Genomic DNA, 22013 nt, shown 5'->3' on the forward strand with positions numbered 1-22013 from the left:
GATTTCCTTAAAGAAGGAGTACAGATCGGGGTGCCTGGGTGGCTCAGTTCGTTAAGCGTCCCACTTCAGCTCAGGTCATGATCTTGCAGTTCGTGAGTTTGAGCCCCACATTGGGCTCTGTGCTGACAACTCAGAGCCTGGAGTCTGTTTCACATTCTGTGTCTCCCTGGCTCTCTGCCCCTCCCCACCCCCCGCCTTCTCAAAAATAAACATTAAAAAAAGAAGAAGAAATACAGATGGCCAACAGACACATGAAAAGGTATTCATCATCGCTTATCATCAGGGAAATGCCAATCAAAAGTAAAAGGAGATATCACCTCACACCCGTCAGAATGACTAAAATAACACAGGAAACGACAGGTGTTGGCAAAGATGTGGGAAAAAAAAAGAACCCTCTTTCATGCTTGTTGGGAATGCAAACTGTTGCAGCCTCTCTGGAAAACATTACGGAGGTTCCTCAAAAAGTTAAAACTAGAACTATCCTAACGATCCAGTAATCACAGTATTGGGTATTTACTCAAAGAATACAAAAACAGTACCTCAAAGAGATACATGCACCCCTATGTTGATAGCTGCATTGTTTATAATAGACAAGATATGGAAGCAGCCCAAGTGTTCATTGGTTGATGAATGGATAAAGAAGATGTGAGCTAGGTTTGTGTGTGTGTGTGTGTGTGTGTGTGTGTGTGTGTGTATGTGCACAATGGAACATTATTCAGCCTTTAAAAAGAATGAAGTTTTGTCATTTGCAATGACATAGAGCTAGAGAGTATAATGCTATAATGCTAAGTAAAATAAGTAAGACAGAGAAATACAAATACCAAATGATTTCATTCATATGTGAAATTTAAGAAACGAAACAAATGAGCACAGGGGGAAAAAGAGAGAGAGAAGCCCAGAAACAGACTGTTAACTATGTAGAGAACAACAACAAAAAAACCATATAGAGAACAAACATGCTTACCAGAGGGTAGGTGGGGTGGGAGGATATGTGAAATAGGTGATGAGGATTAAGGAGGGCGCTTGTCATGATGAGCACTGAGTGATTAAAATAAAAACTTGAAAAAAAGAGAAAAGGGGCGTCTGGGTGGCGCAGTCGGTTGAGTGTCCGACTTCAGCCAGGTCACGATCTCGCGGTCCGTGAGTTCGAGCCCCGCGTCAGGCTCTGGGCTGATGGCTCGGAGCCTGGAGCCTGTTTCCGATTCTGTGTCTCCCTTTCTCTCTGCCCCTCCCCCGTTCATGCTCTGTCTCTCTCTGTCCCAAAAATAAATAAAAAACGTTGAAAAAAAAATTAAAAAAAAAAATTAAAAAAAAAAAAGAAAAAGAAAAAAAGAGAAAATACCAACAAGCCAGAAAAATGCTTAAAATGTGAACAGTTCAGAGAAAAGGAAATTCACAAGGCTTTTAAGCTGATGATGTTCAGCTTTACTCATAAAAAATAAATACAAGTAATACTAAATGAGATCTCACTTTTTACTCATCAGGTTGGCAGAGATCAAAAAAGTTCAGGATACAGTGGATTCACGTGGGGAGTGAAACAGACACTCTTATACCTCATGGATATATACCTTTATGGATATGACCTCTACAACTTGTTGATATACTTCAACATTTTATGTATACATACCTTTTGACCTAACAAACATTTCCACTTCTAGCAAAGTTTCCAACAGACATTATTATACGTATGCACAGAGAAGTATGTTCCAGGATATTTGGGACAGTATTGCTTACATTAGTAATATTGTCTAATTAGATTAGAAATAACCTCAGTGTTTCTCCATAGGGGATTGTTGTCAAGGAACTGTTGGTTCTGGGGTTTATCCGATTTGTAAATTCACAAGTTAGCCTGCTATAGTTTCCAGAGACGGTGGAGAAGACAGGAGACTCCTGGGTCAGAGACAAGGGACTTTATTACTCACAGAGCAGCAAAGAGCATAAGCTTCACGTTCCCATCAGTTCGCCCATAAGGACAACTCAGGTGGCTCAGGTGGCTGCTGTACACAGTGTGGTTCTGTGTCACAGCAGGGGGACAGCAAGCTTAGGAAATTCTCAACATAGAGTTGCCAGAGTTAGCAAGTAAAAATACAGATGTCCATTAAATTTGAATTTCAGATAAACAACAAATAATTCTTAGTGTAAGTATTGCACAGTCCACACTTGTTGCTTATCTGAAATTCAAATTTAACTGGGCATCCTATTTCACCTGGCAGTCCTATCCTAATCTTATGAGGGTGATACTAGCATACATGTGCAACTTCTTTATTTTTATTTTAATTTTTAAATTTTTAAGTGTTTATTTAGTTTTGAGAGAGAGAGAGCACACCAGCAGGGGAGGGGAGAGAGGAAAACAGAGAATCTGATCAGCATAAAGCCCAACGTGAGGCTCAAACCCACGAACCGTGAGATCATGACCTGAGTTGAAGTTGGATGCCCAACTGCCTGAGCCACCCAGGTTCCCCTACATGTGCAGATTCTGACCTGGGGGAAGACAGTATCTTTATTATCCTAATGAAGAAACAAATATGCCTTCTCCCCCAGAGGAAGACACTACCTCTGTTTCACAGATTATTTGCCAGACAACTATCCTGGAAAAACTTGTCCGGGATAAAAGGTGTCACAACACGTGTAGAGACACGTAAAATTTCACATAAACTGAGGTGTAAAAAAGGCAACATCTACCTCATGTGGTTGATGTAAGGATTCAATTAGATGATTGTCTAAAGTGCTCAATAAATACGAATCACCAGTTCAATGTTAGTTTTTTATTTTTACAGATAGGTTTTTTAAAAATATCCCTTTTTGAAAAGTTTATTTTGAGAGAGAGAGTGAGAGAGAGAGATAGGAGCAGAGAGAGAGAGAGAGAGAGAGAGAGAGAATCCCAAGCAGGCTCCATGCTGTCAGGGCAGAGCCCAACGCAGGACTCGAACTCACAAACCGTGAGATCATGACCTGAGCCAAAATCAAGAGTCTGGCTCTTAACCGATTGAGCCACCCAGGCGCCCCTCAATGTTAGTTTACTGCCTGTTTGGTAATTGCCATTTTTAATTCTTTCCATCCTCTTTTGTCAAGCTTCTGTGAGTTCACAGCTTGCAAGCCTCTCTCACCATGTGCGTCTGCGCTCTCCTCCCCACGATTCCACATTTTAACATCTAGCAGCACTGCCCCATTTGGAGTTCTCTGGACATCCCTTGCCGAGCACACCTCCAGGACTTTGCATTGCTGGAATGACTGTGTTCCCTTCTCAGGACATCTGGTAACTTCTGTTTTTCCTTCAAGACTCAGCTATCAGGTCACCTGCTCCAGGAAGCCTTCCCTGAAACTCCCTGAAACACAGAAATACTACAGCTACTGTAGTACAAACATTTCGTGTTTGTATCTCTTGTGGGTGGAATTACGGAAATTTTCATCTACAACTCCAGGAATCTGATCACTGCACAGTTGCCCAATCTTTCACGTATGCCTAGACGAGAGCTACATGCACTTGTACCAGGGGCGTGCTGACCTTTGGTTTTGGACTCAGAGCCTGACCAAATTCTGCCATCCGGGCTTGGCCATTGCAAGGTAGAATAGCTGAATACTTGCTCAGTGTCATTGCTGGTGTTCTTAGACCTGTACTTGAGTCATGACCGTACAATTGGGTAGATTTCTATCATGTCCCATTGGTGCTTCGATCTTCAGTAGCATGAATATGGCATGTCACTTGTATTTATTGTTAATATCTGAATATCTACTTTCAAGTTAAGGTATTCTAAATTCTTGGTAACTTAGAAAGCTAAATTTGGTGATGTCCTTTATATGTTGTACTGCTAACACTCAGTTGAAGTACATAGGATTGGATTTTTAAAAAATGTTTATTTTGGGGTGCCTGGGTGGCTCAGTTGGTTAAACCTCCGACTTTGACTCAGGTCATGATCTCGCGGTTTGTGAGTTCCAGCCCCGCGTCGGGCTCTGTGCTGACAGCTGGGAGCCTGAAGCCTGCTGCAGATTCTGTGTCTCCCTCGCTTTCTACTCCTCCTCTGCTCACGTTGTGTCTCTCTCTCTCAAAAATAAACATTAAAAAGATTTTTAAAAAATGTTTATTTTGAGAGGAGGGGGAGGGACAGAGAGGTAGACAGAGAATCCCAAGCAGGCTCTGCATTGTCAATGCAGAGCCCAATGAGGGGCTCGAGCCCACAAACTGTGAGATCATGACCTGAGCTGAAGTTGGGACATTTAACCGACTGAGCTACCCAGGCCCAGGCGTTCCTGCCCAGATAACTTTAGAAAGAACACTGTTATCTTTTTTGAGCCTACAGATGTTTATAAAAATATAAATATAAACACAGGGCAAAATAATAGATTAGATTATATCATAATTCTAATTACTGTGGAATTCTTTGGTGCAGTGGCATTCATAACACTAAATAAAATCTGTAGAAGGGCTCCTGGCTGGCTTGGTAGGTAGAGCACGCAACTCTTGATATCTGGGTCGTGAGTTCAAGCCCTATGACAGGCATACAGCTTACTTAAAAAGAGATAATAATATAAAATAAAATAAAAATACTTTATAAAAAATATGTAGAAACTAATGTCTGCTTACTTAATTCCATTTAGTCTGTGAATCTCAAAAAGCCCTATTTGATAATTTTTCACATATTAGGAGGATAAATTAAAAACAGAATGTCGGTGGGGGGCGGTGCCTGGGTGGCTCAGTTGTTAAGTGTCTAACTCTTGATTTTGGCTCAGGTCAGGATCTCACTGTTCCCGAAATGGAGCCCTGAGGCGGGCTCTGCCTGCTTGGAATTCTCTCTCTCTCCCTGTCTCTCTTTGACCCTCCCCAACTGTGTTCTCTCTGTCTCAAAAATAAATAAATAAACACTAAAAAAAATAATAAAAAGCAGAATGTCAACATGGCTACCTCAAAATTTCACGAAGACAAAAACTCATATACAACAGATGTGTGATAAATCACCCTTTTTTTTTTTTTTTAAGTTTATTTATTTTGTGAGAGAGAGAGCACTGCCTCAGGAGGGGCAGGGGTTGGGGGAGAGACAAAGTCCCAGGCAGGCTCCATGCTGACAGCCCGGGGCCCAACATGGAGCTCGAACTCACTAACCATGAGATCATGACCTGAGCTGAAATCAAGAGTTGGATGCTTAACCCACTGGGCCACCCAGGTGCCCATGATAAATCATCTTTGTGTCGTGATTAAAAGTATAAAGACAGAATGAAAAAAAAGAATTTTTAGATAAAATGAGATACCCAGAATACATTCGTTCTCTCTAAATAATGAACTATTCAAGAATGGTTTTAATAAGATAATACCTCATGGTTTGGGATCTGTGAAGGCTAATGCTTTTTAAAGCTTGTAGAAACAATTGCAATAGACTAATAACCGTTTCAGCATTTGAAGAGAAAGGATTTTTGAGATTTGCTGAAGCTATGGATTGTAAATATTGATTTATTTTAGAAAACATTCCTAAAAACTGTTGCTGGATTTATATTTTGTTATACACAAAAAGGTTAATGAGAATGTTAAATACGCTCCCAAAGTATATGGTGTGACCTTTGGACACAAGGTTGGAAGAAACAACCTTAATTTTTAGATTTGACAACAAAGAGGATTAAAGATTAATTCAACCATGTTTCCACTTTCCTTACTTGGTGAAAGATTCTTGTGTCTCACACAGTGGATCTGACTTTGAGAAATATTTATGAAATATAAAATCATACAGACCAATGCATGAAATTATCATTGACTACAGGACACATACAGTAAAAGGCTATGAACACAAACACACTGTAATTTGTTTACACCCTTCAGTTTTATATTCATAAAATGGTCATAGCTTAAAAAGATGTAACAAAAAATGACTGGCTGCAAGCAGAAAGACCACTTCCATAATTTTTCTTCAGCCAGTAACAAATTATATGATATACAAGAGATTGTGAGATTGTCAGTTCATATACGAGATATTTAAACAAGGTGGAATAACAGCTATTATGCTTTTCAAAGGTAACGAAGGAGGCCTTAATTCTGTATTTCCCAAAGAACATTACCAACATAGCAAGACTTACTAATAACCAATGGTTAATTACATAGAAAGCAGTTTGCTTGTTGGAACTTGATGCATAAATTGATGTGCCTTAAGAGTGTAAGTATTTCCTGCATGATTCCTGCTGAAAAGATCTTCCTTTGATTCTACTCCAGGGAAGATGCTGAAATTGGTGTGCATACAAGATAAGCTACAGACGGAACTTTGATTATTTTCTTAACTTGAAAGGTAATTAAATTGCTCCATTGTCACATTTCTAGATCCAAACTTTAAGGACAAATTTATTTCTGGTCACTGTGTATAGTGGCAAGAACAGACAAAAATATTACAACTTAGAATCTAAATAAATGAGTACAACCATGTTAAAACCTGCTTCTGAAAGTATCACGCCTTTTCTTGAAAGTGCACAAAACTTTAGTCAGTGAAATTGCTTCGATGGAATGCTGTCATTGCCCAAGAAATTACCAAGGCCAACAATTAAAAAGGCACAAAGTCTTTACCATAATCAGTTCCTCTTAGAGGAAGGAACACATAAATTGGTGGCAATATTACCATATTATACTGGCAGATGTAGCCTTGCTATTCCTTGAAGCTCAGTTGAAAGTATTTTATTTGGTGATGCAAATGAACCTGTTTATTGGCCATAAGGATCCAGCAGTCGCCAGGGCTGAGAAGTTACTGTTCTTGCCTTACAAAGCCAAACTTTAACATTTTAACTGCTACGCTTTTAATAATAAAACCATAAAAACTGAGTTTCCGGGAAAGTTCGTATTTTTTTTCTTTTTTAAAAGCTCACTCTGTTATGGCGACATTCTCATTTAGAGAATAGCAATTTTTAATTTTTAACTATCAAACGTTCAGCACTTGACCAAAATAGATTTTCAGGTATAGCTCCAGTCTAAAGATAGTTTGTATGCTCAAGAGCAGGTGCCCCAACAGGATGGTTCTCATACTTTCGTGATTTAGTGTTACTTTGACCGTTACGGGCATTGACTTGATTCATTGGTTGAAATACAGGCTCGGGAGGATTTTCATTCACGTCGAGCATGTTCGAACTGAGGGCTGTGCTAGAAACTCAGGATTGTGTGGTTGTCTTAACTGTAACACCCACGACCTCCATAATAACACTCGGCTCTCTCCTGTTCATCAGCACAGACGCAGCAAACCGCAACCTCAATAATCCGAGACTGTAGACTTCGCTTTTGGTCCTAACACAGGCCACATGAGACGTAAGCCGCTTCACCTCGTTAGCCACAAGTGCTATGTCTGCAAATGACGGACGTATCTTCGTCGCAGATTTGTGCCTCTCGGTCACTCGTCGTAACGCACCGGCTCGCTCCGGCCGGTCTGGCTCTCGCACTCCGCCCATCGCCACCTTTCCAAACTGGGCTGTCTTCCCGCCGGCGCGCCTCCCGTCGTGCGGTGCCCGCTAACCGGGCCCTCAGGAAGAAAGGCGCTCCCGGGAACGAGCCCTGGCTTGGGGCTGGGTCCTAAGCTCCGCTCCGACAGATACAGCCTCTGGGGGTAAGCGAGAAACCAGAAGCCTCGGGCGCCGCACCTCCACCGCCGGGGCGGAAGTGGCCGCCGGGGCCGGCAGGGGGCGCGCTGCGGCGGCGGGCGGGCGGCGCGGGCCTGCGGCGCGTCTAGGCCGGAGCCGTTTCCAGGGTGCGCTCGGTGGCCACAAAGCGCCAGCTGAGGGGCCGCTGCGGGCCGAGCGCCGCTGAGCCTGCCCGCCTCCTAAGCTTCACCGGCCGGCCGCCGTGCCTCCGCTGCGTCCCGGCGCCCCGAGCAGCCGCGCGAGTCCGGGCAGGGAAGGCAGAGCCGGGCGGGCGCCGCCTGCGGAGAGACCCGGGGCCGGCCTGCGTGGGGCCGCGCGCGGCGGCGGCGGCGGCGGCGGCAGCGGCGACGACGACGACGACTCCGGCCCGGGCCGGACAGCGCAGGGCCATGGCCGAGGCGGCCCCGGCTCCGGTAAGAGCGGTCCGCGCGCCGAGCGCTGCGAGCCCGGGACGGTCTGGGCGCCTAGGGCTCGGCGCCGCGGACCCGCGGGAGGGGAGGAGGTCGGGTCGCCCGGCCTGTCAGGCGCGGGGCCCCGGCGCAAGGGCGCTCCCGGGGTCCCGCCGGCGGGGAAGGGCCTGAGGCGCCGAGTGGGGACACCGACGCCGAACTCCGGCCCGGGACGGCGGCGGCCCCTCCCCCATCGTGCGGTCCCGGCGCCTCGGGTGCGAGGCCCGGGGCTCCTCCTTCCCATTCGGACGTTTAGAGCCGAGAGCGCGTCTTCCGCTAATGAAAGGAATGAGCGAAGAGGGGCTCCTCCCGCTCGGTGTCAGCCCCGCCACTGCCCGCCAGACGCGCGGCCGGCAGGAAGCTTGGTTGGGTGTTTCCATCAGCGTTCTCCGGCTCCGGCAGCCGTCCGCACAGAATCACGTTCGGGGCCGTCCGCCTGAGCCCCGCGCGGCCGCGGATGCGGCGGGGACGGTGGCCCCCGGGCGGGACGAAGGGCTGCGTGAGCGCCGGGGTCCCCAGCGCCCGGTAGATGACAACGCGCGCCACCCTAGGCCCTCCGTCTGTGCTGCTGAACGACTGGTGCGGGTTCCGAGGACCAGATAGCCTTAGACGTGTTTATTCATCCCGCGGCTATTTCCCGCAGGCCGGCAGCGAGCCAGGCCCTCTCCCAGTTGCTAGGGCCGCGGAGGTGACCCACGTAGACCCTGCGCACAAGAGCCACGTAGAAGGAGCAGGGACCGGCCCAGTAGCATAGGACTGACACGGACGCCGTGCATTTTGTCAGCCAGGAAGCCTTTGGTCGCCCCAAGGAGAGCCGTTTTAGTGAGTCAGGAAACAGAATGGGCAATGGAGTGCCTGGAAAGTGAGGAGGAAAAGAGGGAGCAGGTAGCAATGGGGTGGGGAGTAGGGTAGAGAGGAACGCAGTGTCTGCCCTTGGATCTGTTTTCCTTTTTCTTTTTTTTTTTTTTTTTTTACCAGGGTAAAGATGATCAAGCCTCAATGCCAACCCTATTTAATAGAAATAAAGTGGAAACTACATAAATTTTCTAGTGCTGGCATTTAAAAAGTGCAAACAAATAGATGAATTTAATTTTAATATATTTTATTTAATCCAAAGCATACAGAATATTTCAGTGTGTAACCAATATTGAGAATGTTTTTTCTGAGGGGCAGGGGACGCCTGGGTGGCTCAGTCGATTAAGGATCTGACTGCTGGTTTTGGCTCAGGTCATGATCGCCTGGTTTTGTGAGTTCAAACCCCCTCCCCCCCCCCCCCCCCCCATCTGACTCTTAGGCTCTGCACTGGCTGCAGGGAGCCTGCTTAAGATTTTCTCTCTCCCTCTGCCCCTCCCCCACGTGCACTGTCTCTCAAATAAACTTAAAAAAAAATTTTTAGAATTTTAGAGCACACACTAGTTGGGGGAAGGGGAGAGAGGCAGAGGGAGAATCCCAAGCAGGCTCCATGCTCAGTGCACAGCCTGAGCCAGAGGCAGACCTGAATCTCAGGACCCTGAGATCGTCACCTGAGCCAAAATCAGGAGTCAGATGCTCAACCCACTGAGCCACCCCAGGTGCTCCCAATATTAAGAACTTACTAATGAAGTTTTCCATTTTCCCCCCTCATACTAAGTCTGCAGAATCTGGTGTGTGTTTTAAACTTCCAGCACGTCCCAGTCACAATACCCACATTTCAAGTGCTAATAGCCACGTGTGGTTCCCATATTGAATGGTGCGGGTCTGTCTTTACCGAGAAGAATTAGGAGACATTGAACTACTGACCATAAAAAAGAGAAAAGAACAATGTCCCTAAAAGTGTGGAAAGCGTTGGCATTCAGAGCATAAGTGGAGAGATTAGTTTTAAATAGGATGCGTGCAACCTTTTCCTGGGGGAAGGAAGGAAGAAAGCATGGATTAAGCTACTGATGAGTTTGAAGTGAGAAGCCAGTATAATAGGAGAAAGTTGAGAGAGTTGCAGGCCACTCTTTCTTCTCAAAGTAGGAGGCCATGTTGTCCCCTGAGGTTGAGGGGGCCTGCAGTGGACAAGGGTCTCACTGCCCCACGTGTGCTCTCTGAACCACCAGCATCTGCATCACCCGGCAGCTTGGTAAAAATGCAGAATCTCAATTTTCCTCCCAGGCCTGCTGAATCAAAGTCTGCATTTTTATTTCTGAGTTTATTTATTGTAGAGAGAGAACGCGCGCGCGTGCAAGCGAGCAAGCACGAGTGGGGGGGGGGGGGGCGGAGAGATGGAGAGAGAGAATCCTAAGCGGGCTCCACACTGTCAGCGCTGAGCCAGATGCGGGGCCGATCTCATGACCTGAGCTGAAATCAAGAGTCGGACGCTCAACCGTCCAAGTCTGCCTTTTAACGAGATCTGCAGATGATTCTCGGGCACGTTAGTTTGAGAAGCGTTGTACTAAAAGTTTAAGGGGTGTGCGGGGGGTTGCAGTGGCTACTATATGGAATGGGAAGAAAAGCATAGGGGGCACCAGGCAATGTTGAGTTCCTGCTGAGCTTAGAGACCACTGGTGTGGGGTGACACCAGTTTTCCCTGTCGTGTGACTTCCTTTAGTAGGGTTTACCAGGTTGCTTACAGGAACAGAGAAGGAACAGTTAGACTGATTCAGAGCTGGAGCAGGTGAGGCAGAAAGACAGAAAGGGGTTGAAGGTGGTTGAAATGATGCACCGAGGAAGGAAACGAAGCCTGTAACGGGCTGGGAAGCCAGGAGCAAATGGCTTGGGCAGGGGTTTAGTGGGATTGCAGAGCAGGTGGTGGGTGAGCTGGAGAGATGGGAGGTTGTGGCCAGGGAGCGGGTTGTCAAATTCATAGAGTCACAAGGCTTTGTGGAGGTCATTCTGGTCCAATCTCCCCTATGTTGTAGGATCTTTCTTTCTTTCTTTCTTTCTTTCTTTCTTTCTTTCTTTAATTTTGGAGAGAGAGAGAGAGACCGACCAAGAGCTGGGGAGAGGGGCAGAGAGAGAGAAAATATTTTAATGTTTTATTTGTTTTTGATAGAGCGCAAGTGGGGGAGGGGCAGAGAGAGGAGAACAGAGGATCCGAAGCAGGATCTGCACTGACAGCAGTGAGCCCCGTGTAGGGGTCGAACCCAAGAACCGCAAGATCATGACCTGAGCTGAAGTCGGATGATGAGAGAGAAAATCTTAAGCAGGCTCCACGCTCAGCGGGGGCTGTGTCTCATGACCCTGGGATCATGACCTGAGACAAAAGCAAGAGCTGGACACTCAACAGACTGACCCACCTAGGTTCCCTGGAATTTCTTTTTTTTAATATTCATTTTATTTCACAGCATTTTCAGTGATGGGGCAGCCTGGTATTTTCTTGGAAAGATCTAGTTTCAAAAATTATTTATGTAGGACAGAGTTTGCCTGCCTGAAAATTCTATGTTCTAGTTCTGCCCTCTGGAATAAATGCAATATAATATTTAAAATATTAAACATTAAATAAAAAATGATAATGTTCTGGGGGCACCTGGGTGGCTTAGTCAGTTAAGTGTCCGACTTCAGCTCAGGTCATGATCTCACGGTTCGTGAGTTCAAGCCCTACATTGGGCTCTCTGCTGCTCTGCTCTCAGCGAAGATTCAGATCCTCTGACCCCCTCTCTCTTTGCCCCGCCTCCCTGCTCTCTTGCACATGCACCCTCTCTCTCAAAAATAAGTAAACGTTGGGGCGCCTGGGTGGCTCAGTCGGTTAAGCATCTGACTTCGGCTCAGGTCATGATCTCGCGGTCCGTGAGTTCAAGCCCCGCGTCGGGCTCTGTGCTGACAGGTCAGAGCCTGGAGCCTGTTTTGGATTCTGTGTCTCCCTCTCTCTCTGACCCTCCCCCGTTCATGCTCTGTCTCTCCCTGTCTCAAAAATAAATAAACGTTAAAAAAAATTTTTTTTTAAATAAAGTAAATAAACGTTAAAAAAATTTTTTTTTTTTAAATAAAATAAATAAACGTTAAAAAAAATTTTAATTAAGGGGGCTCCCGGGTGGCTCAGTCGGTTAATCATCCGACTTTGGCTCGGGTCATGATCTTGCGGGTTTGAGGGTTCGAGCCCTGCGTCGGACTCTGTGCTGACAGCTCAGAGCTTGGAACTGCTTCAGATTCTGTGTCTCCTTCTCTCTCTGCCCCTGCCCCTCCTGCGCTCTCTCTCTCTCTCTCTCTCTCTCTCTCTCTCTCTCTCAAAAATGAATAAACATTTAAAACATTAAAAAAAATTTTAATTGAAAAAAGTCTGTTCTGCCTAATGTTTTAGAACCATCAAATATTTGAAAATATGTTTTCTCCATACTCAATACTCTCAGCTTTTTAAAGTATTACAGAATGGTACGGTTGAGGTTCGTAAGCAGGGTGGTGGACAGGGCTGGAGCATAAATCAATAAAGCATTTATCAGAGGGCAGTGAGTTCAGAGGAACCTAGAAAGATCTGGTGCACGTAGGCCTTTTCCAGAAATAGAGGATGCAGCAGCAACCCGAGCCTCTGGACAATTGGCTCTACAGCGTAACACCCCAGGGGATAGGCCAGGCTGGTTCTGAATCCAGTGTCCCTCACTGACTTCATTCATCCCTGAACCGCCAAAGCGGCCCTCTTGGCTTTTGCTGCTGACGAGCACCATAAAGATGAAGCTTTTGCAGGCAGTGCTAAAACTGTATTTAGATGAATCACAGCTGGTTAACCAGCTAACCAGTCCTTCTTTGATTTTAGTTTGGCTTAGGTTCCTTCCAACACTCAGTGTCTTGTCTCCTCTCTCCACCGCGTACAGACTTCTGAATGGGACTCTGAATGCCTTACCTCCCTGCAGCCCCTTCCTCTTCCCACGCCCCCGGCAGCAAACGAGGCCCATCTGCAGACGGCAGCCATCTCCCTGTGGACCGTGGTGGCAGCCGTGCAGGCCATTGAGAGAAAGGTGGAGGTCCACAGCCGGCGCCTCCTGCACCTGGAAGGACGGACGGGGACGGCGGAGAAGAAGCTGGCCAGCTGTGAAAAGACGGTGGCTGATCTCGGGAACCAGCTGGAGGGCAAGTGGGCCGTGCTGGGGACCCTGCTGCAGGAGTACGGGCTGCTGCAGAGGCGGCTGGAGAACTTGGAGAACCTGCTGAGAAACCGAAACTTCTGGATCCTGCGACTGCCGCCGGGGATCAAAGGGGATATCCCAAAGGTAATTCCCTCACCCCTTCTGGGTGGAAAGTGGTACCACTAGTCCATAGACTAGGAGTAAGGGATCCTGTTGGCCAGTCAGGCTAAAGGAGCGATTAAGTTGGGTTTTGTTCATCTATTTGGGAAACATTTCACGTTCAATTTAGCTGTGATTTGAATTGAAGTGTCCGACTGAAGATTAGAAACCTCTTTCCAATTCAGAGTTGGCTACCTGGCAGATTTTGTTTTTCTCTTCAGCTTTCTCCTGTCCTTTGTCTCCGAGTCCCTTTTGTCTTTGTTAACCTGTCTGCTTCGTTCTTGGTGCGGAAGCTAAATTAAATATCATTTCAGTCGGCCCTTATGAATTTGTTGGTAATTCTGGTGAAAAGAGGAGTCTGGGGGAAGAGCTGGCAAGTAGATGGTTTGGGGCTCTCCGTAGGCCTAGGATTGGCATGATCCTGCCCTTTAGTACCCTTTACGGAAGTATGTTGTGGGGCTAGGGCCCGGCCCTTCTGCAGGGAGTGGCCCATACACCAGAAGAAAATAAACTTCATTCTTAATCTATGGAACATAGCCTCGAGGCATCTGGTTTTCCTGAACACGTACTGTCTACTGAATATCTATATCCTGGAGGCACAGCACTGAACAATTCATGTAAGCTTCTCTGGAGCTTAAATTTTAGTGGAGAAAAACAGAAAATATAAACAGACAAGAATATAAATCCCTTTAGGTGCAAGTAGATTAAAAAAAGTGCTATTCGGTGATTTAGTTCTTGGTGGGTTTTCAGAGCAGCTCTCATAAAGGTGCTAATATTTAGGCTGAGACTGAATGACAGGAAGGACGCAGCTGTGAGAAGATCTGAGGAAGAACTTTCTAGGCGGTGACGATGCCCTGTGCAAAGTCCCGAAGACAAACAAACGTGGAACACTGAAGGCAAGGGGAAACCCATTAGCTGGTATGCGGTGAAAACAGGCCTGTGCCTAGAGAAATGGATGAGGTCACGTCATTTAGGGCAGTGTTTTTCAGCACTGACTGTACATAGGAATCACCCGAGGGCTTTTTCCATTTTGGTGGGCATCACACCTAGAGATTCTGATTTAGTGGGTCCTGGATGAGGCTAAAACACAAATCTTAACAGCTCTGTGGTGGGGTCTAATGTGCAACCGGGGCTGTGAATCACTGATGTAGGGGTCTGAGACCAAGGTGAGGAATTGGTTTTATCTTGGGTATAATGGAAAGAAATTGAGGGTATTAAGCAGAGGAGTTCTATCTGGTTGTTATTTTGAACAAATCACTTTGCTCCGTAGGAGACGGATCAGGTTGGTAGGAATAGAGGCAGGGAGAAAACAAGAGGCAGCTGCAATACTGGGAGGGATGAGAGTGGCTTGGGTGAGGGTAGCCGTGGTGGAGACGGATAGTGGGCAGATTCTGGACTTTTGGCGGAGATGCTGGGTAGAAGTCACGGATGGGAATTTGGTAATGAAGAACAACGATAATTTTAAATTTAGTGTGTGATAATTTACATAGAACTTGTTCTAAGTGCTTTGGTTATTTTCATAGGAACCCTAACTTGCCCAAGATCATTTAGTTACTAAATATAAGTAATAGAGTAGTATTGCAACCCAGCTGGCTCCAGAGCATATGCTCTTAACCACCTTAGGTTTACTGACTGTTAGGCTTTTGGCTCCAAGAACCCGATGGATGGTGGTGACATTTACTGAGATGGGGACTATCTTGAGGACTGGGAAGGAATTAGGAGCTCTCTTTTGGCAGTATTAGGTTTGAGGTGCCCGCGATACAGTCAGGAGAGATGTTAAGTGGTCCCCGCGGCTCAGAGCAGAGTAATATTTGGCAGTCATGGGTGCACAGACCCTGTTGAAAGTCCTGAGACTGGAGGTGATTGCCTCAGGAGAAAGCATGGCGAAGCAGGGAGAAGAGTCCAAGGACCATGCTCCAGGGGCAGGCAGAGCTGGCAAAGGAGACCAAAAGGAGTGGCCAGCGAGATGGAAACAAGACAGGAGTGTATGTGGCATCACAGGACGAGGAGGAAAAGCATTCAAGGAGAAAGCTGTCATTTGGATCGCATGTCACTGAGAGGTCTAGAAAGATGCAGACAGAGTATGATTTGGCAACACAGACCTGGCCGGAGACCTTGCTAAGACGCGGGGCATAGAAGTCTGGGAAGGGCAGGTTGAAGAGTGAGTGGGAAGGGAGATAAGGGAGAGAATGATGACCGATGCCTCTTTCCAGGTTTGCAGGGAGGGATATCAGAGTCAGCATCTGATAGAGAACCTTCCCCAGTGTGTTTTACTTGTGTGTCTGGAGCCCCTCCAGGAGTTCTTTGGGGTAATTTATACTTAGTATTGCCATAAGATTAGTAGAAAAGGTAAGTTAAAGTGTGCGCCCATTGTCTTACCTAGATAAATGGATAATGTTTAAACTCTCCATCTTAAACTCCAAAATCATATAGAAGATAATGTGATATTTCTTTAAGATATCTTCATAAAGTTAGAACATATTAGAGATTTATTAGCTTTAAATATGGGAAGCAAAATTTGCGTTTTTGCTTTGTTGAAAATACTCTTCTTATTCTGTCTCTATTTATTTATTTTTTTTATGTTTGTTTATTTCTTTTTGAGAGAGAGAGAGAGAGCTGGGGAAGGGCAGGAGAGAGAATCCCAAGCAGGCTTCTCACTGTCAGCACAGAGCCTGACTCAGGGCTCAAACTCACGAACCATGAGATCATGGCCTGAGCCAAAATCAAGAGTCGGACACTTACTGACTGAACCCCTCCCCCCCGCCCCCGCCGCCAGGTGACCCTGTCCTTACTTCTGAGTGCCAAGTTCAGAATAATCTTCCCTCAGTTTTCTTCTTACTTTCAATTCTAAACTGTGGTAAAATGTGCACAACCTGAAATGTACCATTTTCGCCGCGTTTAAATGCCCAGTTTAGTGGTACTCAGTACATTCACGTCACTGTGCAACTACCAACACCATCCATCTCCAGAACTTCCCAAACTGAAACTCTGTCTCCATTAAACGCTAATCCCCCAGCCCCTCTGCCCCGGCCCCTGGCGCCCACCGTTCTGCTTTCTGGCTCTGTGAATTTGACTCTTCGGAGTCCCTCATATAAATGAGATCATACACTATTTGTCCTTCCGTGACTGGCTTATTTCACTCAGCACAACATCTTCCAGGTTCACCCATGTTGTATCAGCATTTCCGTTTTAAGGCTGAATACTCCACTTCTCAGAATTTTAAAGGCATCCGTCCTTTGTCTCATAACATCGAATGCCATTGATGATAAACCTGAATACCAAATCAATTCCAAATTAATATTTCTGCATTAATTCCAAATGAACACCAAATCCGTTTACAAGAAATCTGTTCTCTAGAATCTTCCCATTTGTACTTGGTTTTTTTTTTTTTGTACTTGTTTTTCTAAAACGTGTTGAGGGTGTGTCTTCGTGTAGGTCTTTTAACATTTGTGTCACACACTTGGTGTTCTCTTTCATTCGGAAGATGGGTGTCTTGTTCGGCCCTGGAAACTTTTCTTCCATAATCCTGTTTGTAGAATATTTCATCCCCATTTCTCCTGTTTTTTCTGGAACTACCATCTGACTCATGGTGGGTTGTGATCTTTGTCTCTAACTTTCCCTTCCTATTATTCACCTTTTTCTGTTTTTTATTTCAAAAGAATTTTTTATGTTTATTTCTGAGAGAGAGAAAGGGCGTGAGCGGGGAAGGGGCAGAGAAAGAGGGAGACACAGAATCTGAAGCAGGCTCCAGGTTCTGAGCTGTCAGCACAGAGCCCGACAGAGCTCAAACTCATGAACTGTGAGATCATGACCCGAGCTGAAATCAGACACTTAAGTGACTGAGCCACCCAAGCACCCCCTATTCGCCTTAAAAAAATTTTTTTTATTAAAAAAAATGTTTTTTGATGTTTATTTACTTTTGAGACAGAGAGCGTGAGCGGGGGAGAGGCAGGGAGAGAGTGAGACACAGAATCTGAAGCAAGCTCCAGGCTCTGAGCTGTCAGCACAGAACCCGACGCGGGGCTTGAAGCCACGAGTCATGAGATTGTGACCTGTGCTGAAGCTGGTCGCCCAACCGACTGAGTCACCCAGGTGCCCCTCACCTTTAAAAAATTTTTTTTTAAGTTTGTTTATTTATTTAAAAAAGAATTTTTAACATTTATTTGTTATTGAGAGACAGAGACAGAGCACAAGCATGGGAGGGGCAGAGAGAGGAGGAGACGCAGAATCTGAAACAGGCTCCAGGCTCTGAGCTGTCATCACAGAGCCTGATGCAGGGCTCGAACTCACAAACTGCCAAGATCATGACCTGAGCTGAAATCGGACGCCCAACTGACTGAGCCACCCAGGCGCCCCATATTTATTTATTTATTTAGAGAGCGCACGCATGTGCAAGTGGGGGGAGGGAAAGAGAGAGAATCCCAAGCAGGCTCCGCACTGTCAGTGCAGAACCTGATGCAGGGATCAAACCCACGATCCATGAGATCCTGACCTGAGCTGAAATCAAGAGTCAGATGCTTAACTGACTGAGCCACCCAGGAGCCTCTTGTTCATCTTTTTAGAGTTTCATCACCTTCCTTTCCAGCCTTTCTCATTTTTATTTTAAAAATTACATATTTAGGGGCGCCTGGGTGTGGCTCAGTTGGTTGAGTGACCGGCTTCAGCACAGGTCATGATTTCATGGTTCATGGGTTCGAGCCCCGCGTCGGGCTCTGTGCTGACAGCTTGGAGCCTGGACCCTGCTTTGGATTCTCCCTCTCTCTCTCTGCTCCTCCCCCACTCACGCTCTGTCTTTCTCTCTCAAAAATAAATAAACATTTAAAAAAAATTACATATTTAATTTTCAAGAATAGTTATTTCTATCTCCTTTTTTTGAAGCAACCTGAATTTATTTAAATGGATGTGATATTCAAATGTCTCTGGGAATATGTATTAGAGGCGTGTTTGATTTGTTCATTGTTTTTTTGTTTTTGTTTTTTTTTTCATGTTTGTTTATTTTTGAGACAGAGAAAGACAGAGAATGAATGGGAGAGGGTCAGAGAGAGGGAGACACAGTCTGAAGCAGGCTCCAGGCTCTGAGCTGTCAGCACAGAGCCCGACGCGGGGCTCAAACTCACAGACTGTGAGATCATGACGTGAGCCGAAGTCGGATGCTTAACCGACTGAGCCACCCAGATGCCCCTGTTCATTGCTTTTCTTCTAGGATCGTTTGTAGTGTTTGTGTATCCTCACAGCATCATTTTTTTAATATTGAGTAAACCTAGGTTGTGTATCCATAAGTGACAGGCTCAACTGATTAATAGGTTAATGACAGGAAGCTGGCATGTCTCCTCGGCCACTGTGTGAGTCTGTTTAACCGAAAGATCTTTCCTTTACAGCAGAGAGCTGCCTCCATTGATGCTAGACATAGTTGGGCTTTGCTTTGAGGTGCCCTGGTGAGGAGCAAGTAGGGGGTGCAGGGACCACCCAGAGACCAGGAGGGAAGCGGTACTCTGTGTCATCACATGCCCCCTGGAAGTGCATGCTGTCTCCAGGCGGGCTGGACTGTTAGATGTCCTTAGAGGTGATGTCCGCCGTTTCAGCTCTTGGGTAAACGCTGCCGCTTCCTCCCTCTGCCAGGGCAGTGGAGGGGTCCCTGCTAGTCCCAAGATACACCTTCAAACTGCAACCCATAATCACTTTTCTTCCCACTCATTCATTGTCTCTGCCAGCTTTGAGCTTGGAAATCTCTGGATTCTTCAACTGCAGTCTGTCCTTTGCGGAGTCGCGGAGCTGCGGCTTCCTCTTACACCCTGGACCCCAGAGTGTGCCCATCGTTTGGGTCTCGGTGCGAAACTCATCAAAAACTCTGGTCTAGTGATGGCTTCTCCTTATTCTTGGCATTGCTTTAGATTTATGGGGCGTCTAGGTGGCTCAGTTAAGTGTCTGACTTCGGCTTAGGTCATGATCTCGTGGTTCATGAGATCAAGCCCTGCATTGGGCTCTGTGCTCCCAGTGAGGAGCCTGCTTTGGATTCTCTGTTTCCCTCTCTCTCTGCCCCTCCCCTCCTCAAAAATAAAAAAAACATTAAAAGAAAAAAGATTTAGTCCCTGCTGATCTTATTTACTGTCATTTCAGTAGAACTCAGGGAGGGAAGGAAGATACATATGTGTTTAGTTCATAACCTTGAACCAGAATCCCATCCTGATCCTTTTTTTTTTAATCATTATTTTGTCATGTGTTTTTGTTGTAAGGTGTCACAAATCTTTTGTGTAGTGACATTAGATACAATTATGTCATCTACACTTGCCCTCACCCTGGCTTCAGGTGCTGAGCAAGTGTAAAGTAAGTAATTTAAAGTTCTAGCCCCTAAAGAACAAAATTTCTAGTTGGAAAATGAAGCAATTAGAAAATAAACCCAGTTGCCTCATAGTATTGTATAGACCTTTGACTCTTAATGGGTATGTTAAGTTTATGAAAATAAATATGTATGGTTTTCATTGAATTTTTTAATTTTGGGAAAAAAATGTGTGTGTGTGTGTGTGTGTGTGTGTGTGTGTGTATAGTAGATACCAGAAATGTTTCTTCTTCTCTGATCTTCCTTTTTCCATAGCATCCTGTTTTTATTTTACGGGTGGTGTAATATCTCTCAAATCTTTGTGGGAATACTAGTTAGGAGGTGGTGGTGGTTTGTTTTTGTTTTTTAAATTCTGTTGCCTGGGTATTTGTTTCCTTCCACATTTTCCTCCCTCATTTTAGTCTTTCTTGTTCAAGTGGCTGACTTTGCTAAATGGGCATTGACACTTAGTGCTTAGCTTGTATTTCAGAATTTAACTACAGGAAGCTGTCCAGTGACAGGAGGGTGAGCTAGCCTTATGACCAGCTAGATGCCAGAATGAGGTGATAGTGCCCGTACTAGGTACCTTAAATTCCCCAGGCAACTCTTATACTTCATTACAGAAGAACCTTCCAGTTTTTACCTAGGGAAAAGTGCCTAGCTTTGGATGAAACGTTGCCAGAGGGTGGGGGGATTCTGTTCTGCGTATGACCATTCCCTACATGAAGCCCGAGCTCCCAACTCGGCAGGCTTCATCATTGTTCTCTGAAAGTAATCTCCGGTCTTCCATGCTTACATGTTTTTCCTGTTCCCATTAGGCCTGTTAATAACCCACCAGAGCCCCATCTCTTCTAGACTCATCCCAGCCCTATTATAGCTCGATATCCAAAATTTCTGGTCCATGTCTTCAATTTGAATGTGACCATATGCTTATTTTGGGCAGAAACCATATTTTTGTAATCTTGGCACTTAGGATAAAGCTTGTACGTAGTGGGTATTCAGAACATGTTGTATTGTGTGAATTATATACTGCTTTGCATCTGTGCCTCTTTCCGTGAGGGACTGTTTACAAGTCATGTGCTCCAACCTCCCAAAACTCGTCGCTCTAAAGTTTATTGCCTTTCTCCTTGAAAATGTCTTCAACTCCTAGAGGTCGGGTCTGTGCCCTGTTTTTCCTGTATCCCTCCTGCATCCCACACAGTCTTTGTGTGGCAAGTAGGCACTTAGTAAGATTGGCTAAATGACTGAATTGCAGTGGGAGGGACTAACTCCAATATGATTATAATTTCAGGTGCCTGTGACATTTGATGATATCTCCATCTACTTTTCCACTCCAGAGTGGGAAAAATTAGAAGAATGGCAAAAAGAGCTTTACAAGAATATCATGAAGGGCAACTACGAGTCTCTTATCTCCATGGGTGAGGCTAAGTTGGCGCCTTTTGAATGAGGGGACCCCAGCTCCACGGGGGCTTAGAGCAGTCCCTTTCCCTCCAGTGGTCCTCATTTTCCCTCTGTCCCCACACACTTCAGATTCTAGGTGCAAGCCAGAGATTTCCAGTTCACCCTTCACAAGTAGGAAATCATAATCTCTCCTGGCAGTTCATCGGATGGAGAATGAAGCTCAGGGTTAGGGGTCTCCCAGTTGCAGTGGTTTCCATAGGTGTTCTTCACTTTGAAAGGGCCTTGTTCTCCCCCTTGAGGCAACTGTCCCTCTTCCTCAGTGAAAGCAGCAGGTGGGCAGTGCTAAAGTAGCACACATGCCTTTCCCATCACCTCTCCTCTCGTGTGCGTTCCCAAGAGATGTCATCCGTACAGGAGGGGAATGGAAGGGGAGGAGTGCTCTAGAATCTGAAACAACTTCCCTGGGACTGTGGACCTCAAAGCCTACAATTCAGCCTTAATGGCAATTAGTTGTCATCCTCATTGAGCTCTTTGTCATACCTCCTTTTCCTTCTTCCTCTCCTAGATTATGCCATGAATCAACCTGATGTCTTATCTCAGATTCAGCCGGAAGGAGAGCATAACACAGAGGAGCAGGCAGGACCAGAGGAGAGTGAGATTCCCACTGACCCCAGTGAAGGTAAGTAGGAGAGAAGATGATCCCCTCCTTGTCTCCCCTTCCTGGTCAGAGACGATGGCTCAGAACTAAGTAAGCAGGGCTTGGGGCTTCTAGAGCCTCTCCAATCTCAATCAGCTAGACCGTGAGTAACGCGTGACCCTCAGACACTTAAATAGGAGGGAGTATTAGAGATTGCCAGTCCGTGGCCTGTCCCCACGACTACCGCACTTCTGAGGGCTATTCATGGTGTTCCGTGACAGGTTCCCACACCTAATTATCTGGTAAAATTAACATCCTTAGATGCCAGGGGAAGCGGTAATGCTTTCCTGGAGGGAAGTGGCTTCAGTGAATATACACCGGGCGGGTCAGAAATGGTGGGGGGGCGGTGGGCGTCCGCAGGGTCCCTCAGAGAT

The 22013-nt window shown here is 46.0% G+C and overlaps 1 protein-coding gene across 2 annotated transcripts in view; it reads left to right on the top strand.

Moving 5' to 3' along the window:
• Window positions 1-7693: 7693 nt before the first annotated feature.
• ZNF398 (zinc finger protein 398) overlaps window positions 7694-22013 on the top strand; it is a 32978-nt gene continuing 18658 nt past the window's right edge. The window contains exons 1-4 of one of the 2 annotated variants that reach the window (XM_053898636.1): window positions 7694-8009; window positions 12815-13210; window positions 20833-20959; window positions 21508-21621. In XM_053898636.1, the coding sequence (XP_053754611.1) occupies window positions 7986-8009; window positions 12815-13210; window positions 20833-20959; window positions 21508-21621 (661 nt within the window). In that variant the 5' untranslated portion in view covers window positions 7694-7985. Of the gene's footprint in view, window positions 8010-8072; window positions 8625-12814; window positions 13211-20832; window positions 20960-21507; window positions 21622-22013 lie in introns of those variants that run through there. The other variant, XM_053898635.1, reaches the window with a different exon arrangement.

The sequence above is a fragment of the Panthera pardus genome, unplaced genomic scaffold, assembly GCF_024362965.1.
Source record: "Panthera pardus isolate Hobbes unplaced genomic scaffold, ASM2436296v1 HiC_scaffold_9, whole genome shotgun sequence".
Classification (NCBI taxonomy): Eukaryota; Metazoa; Chordata; class Mammalia; order Carnivora; family Felidae; genus Panthera; species Panthera pardus.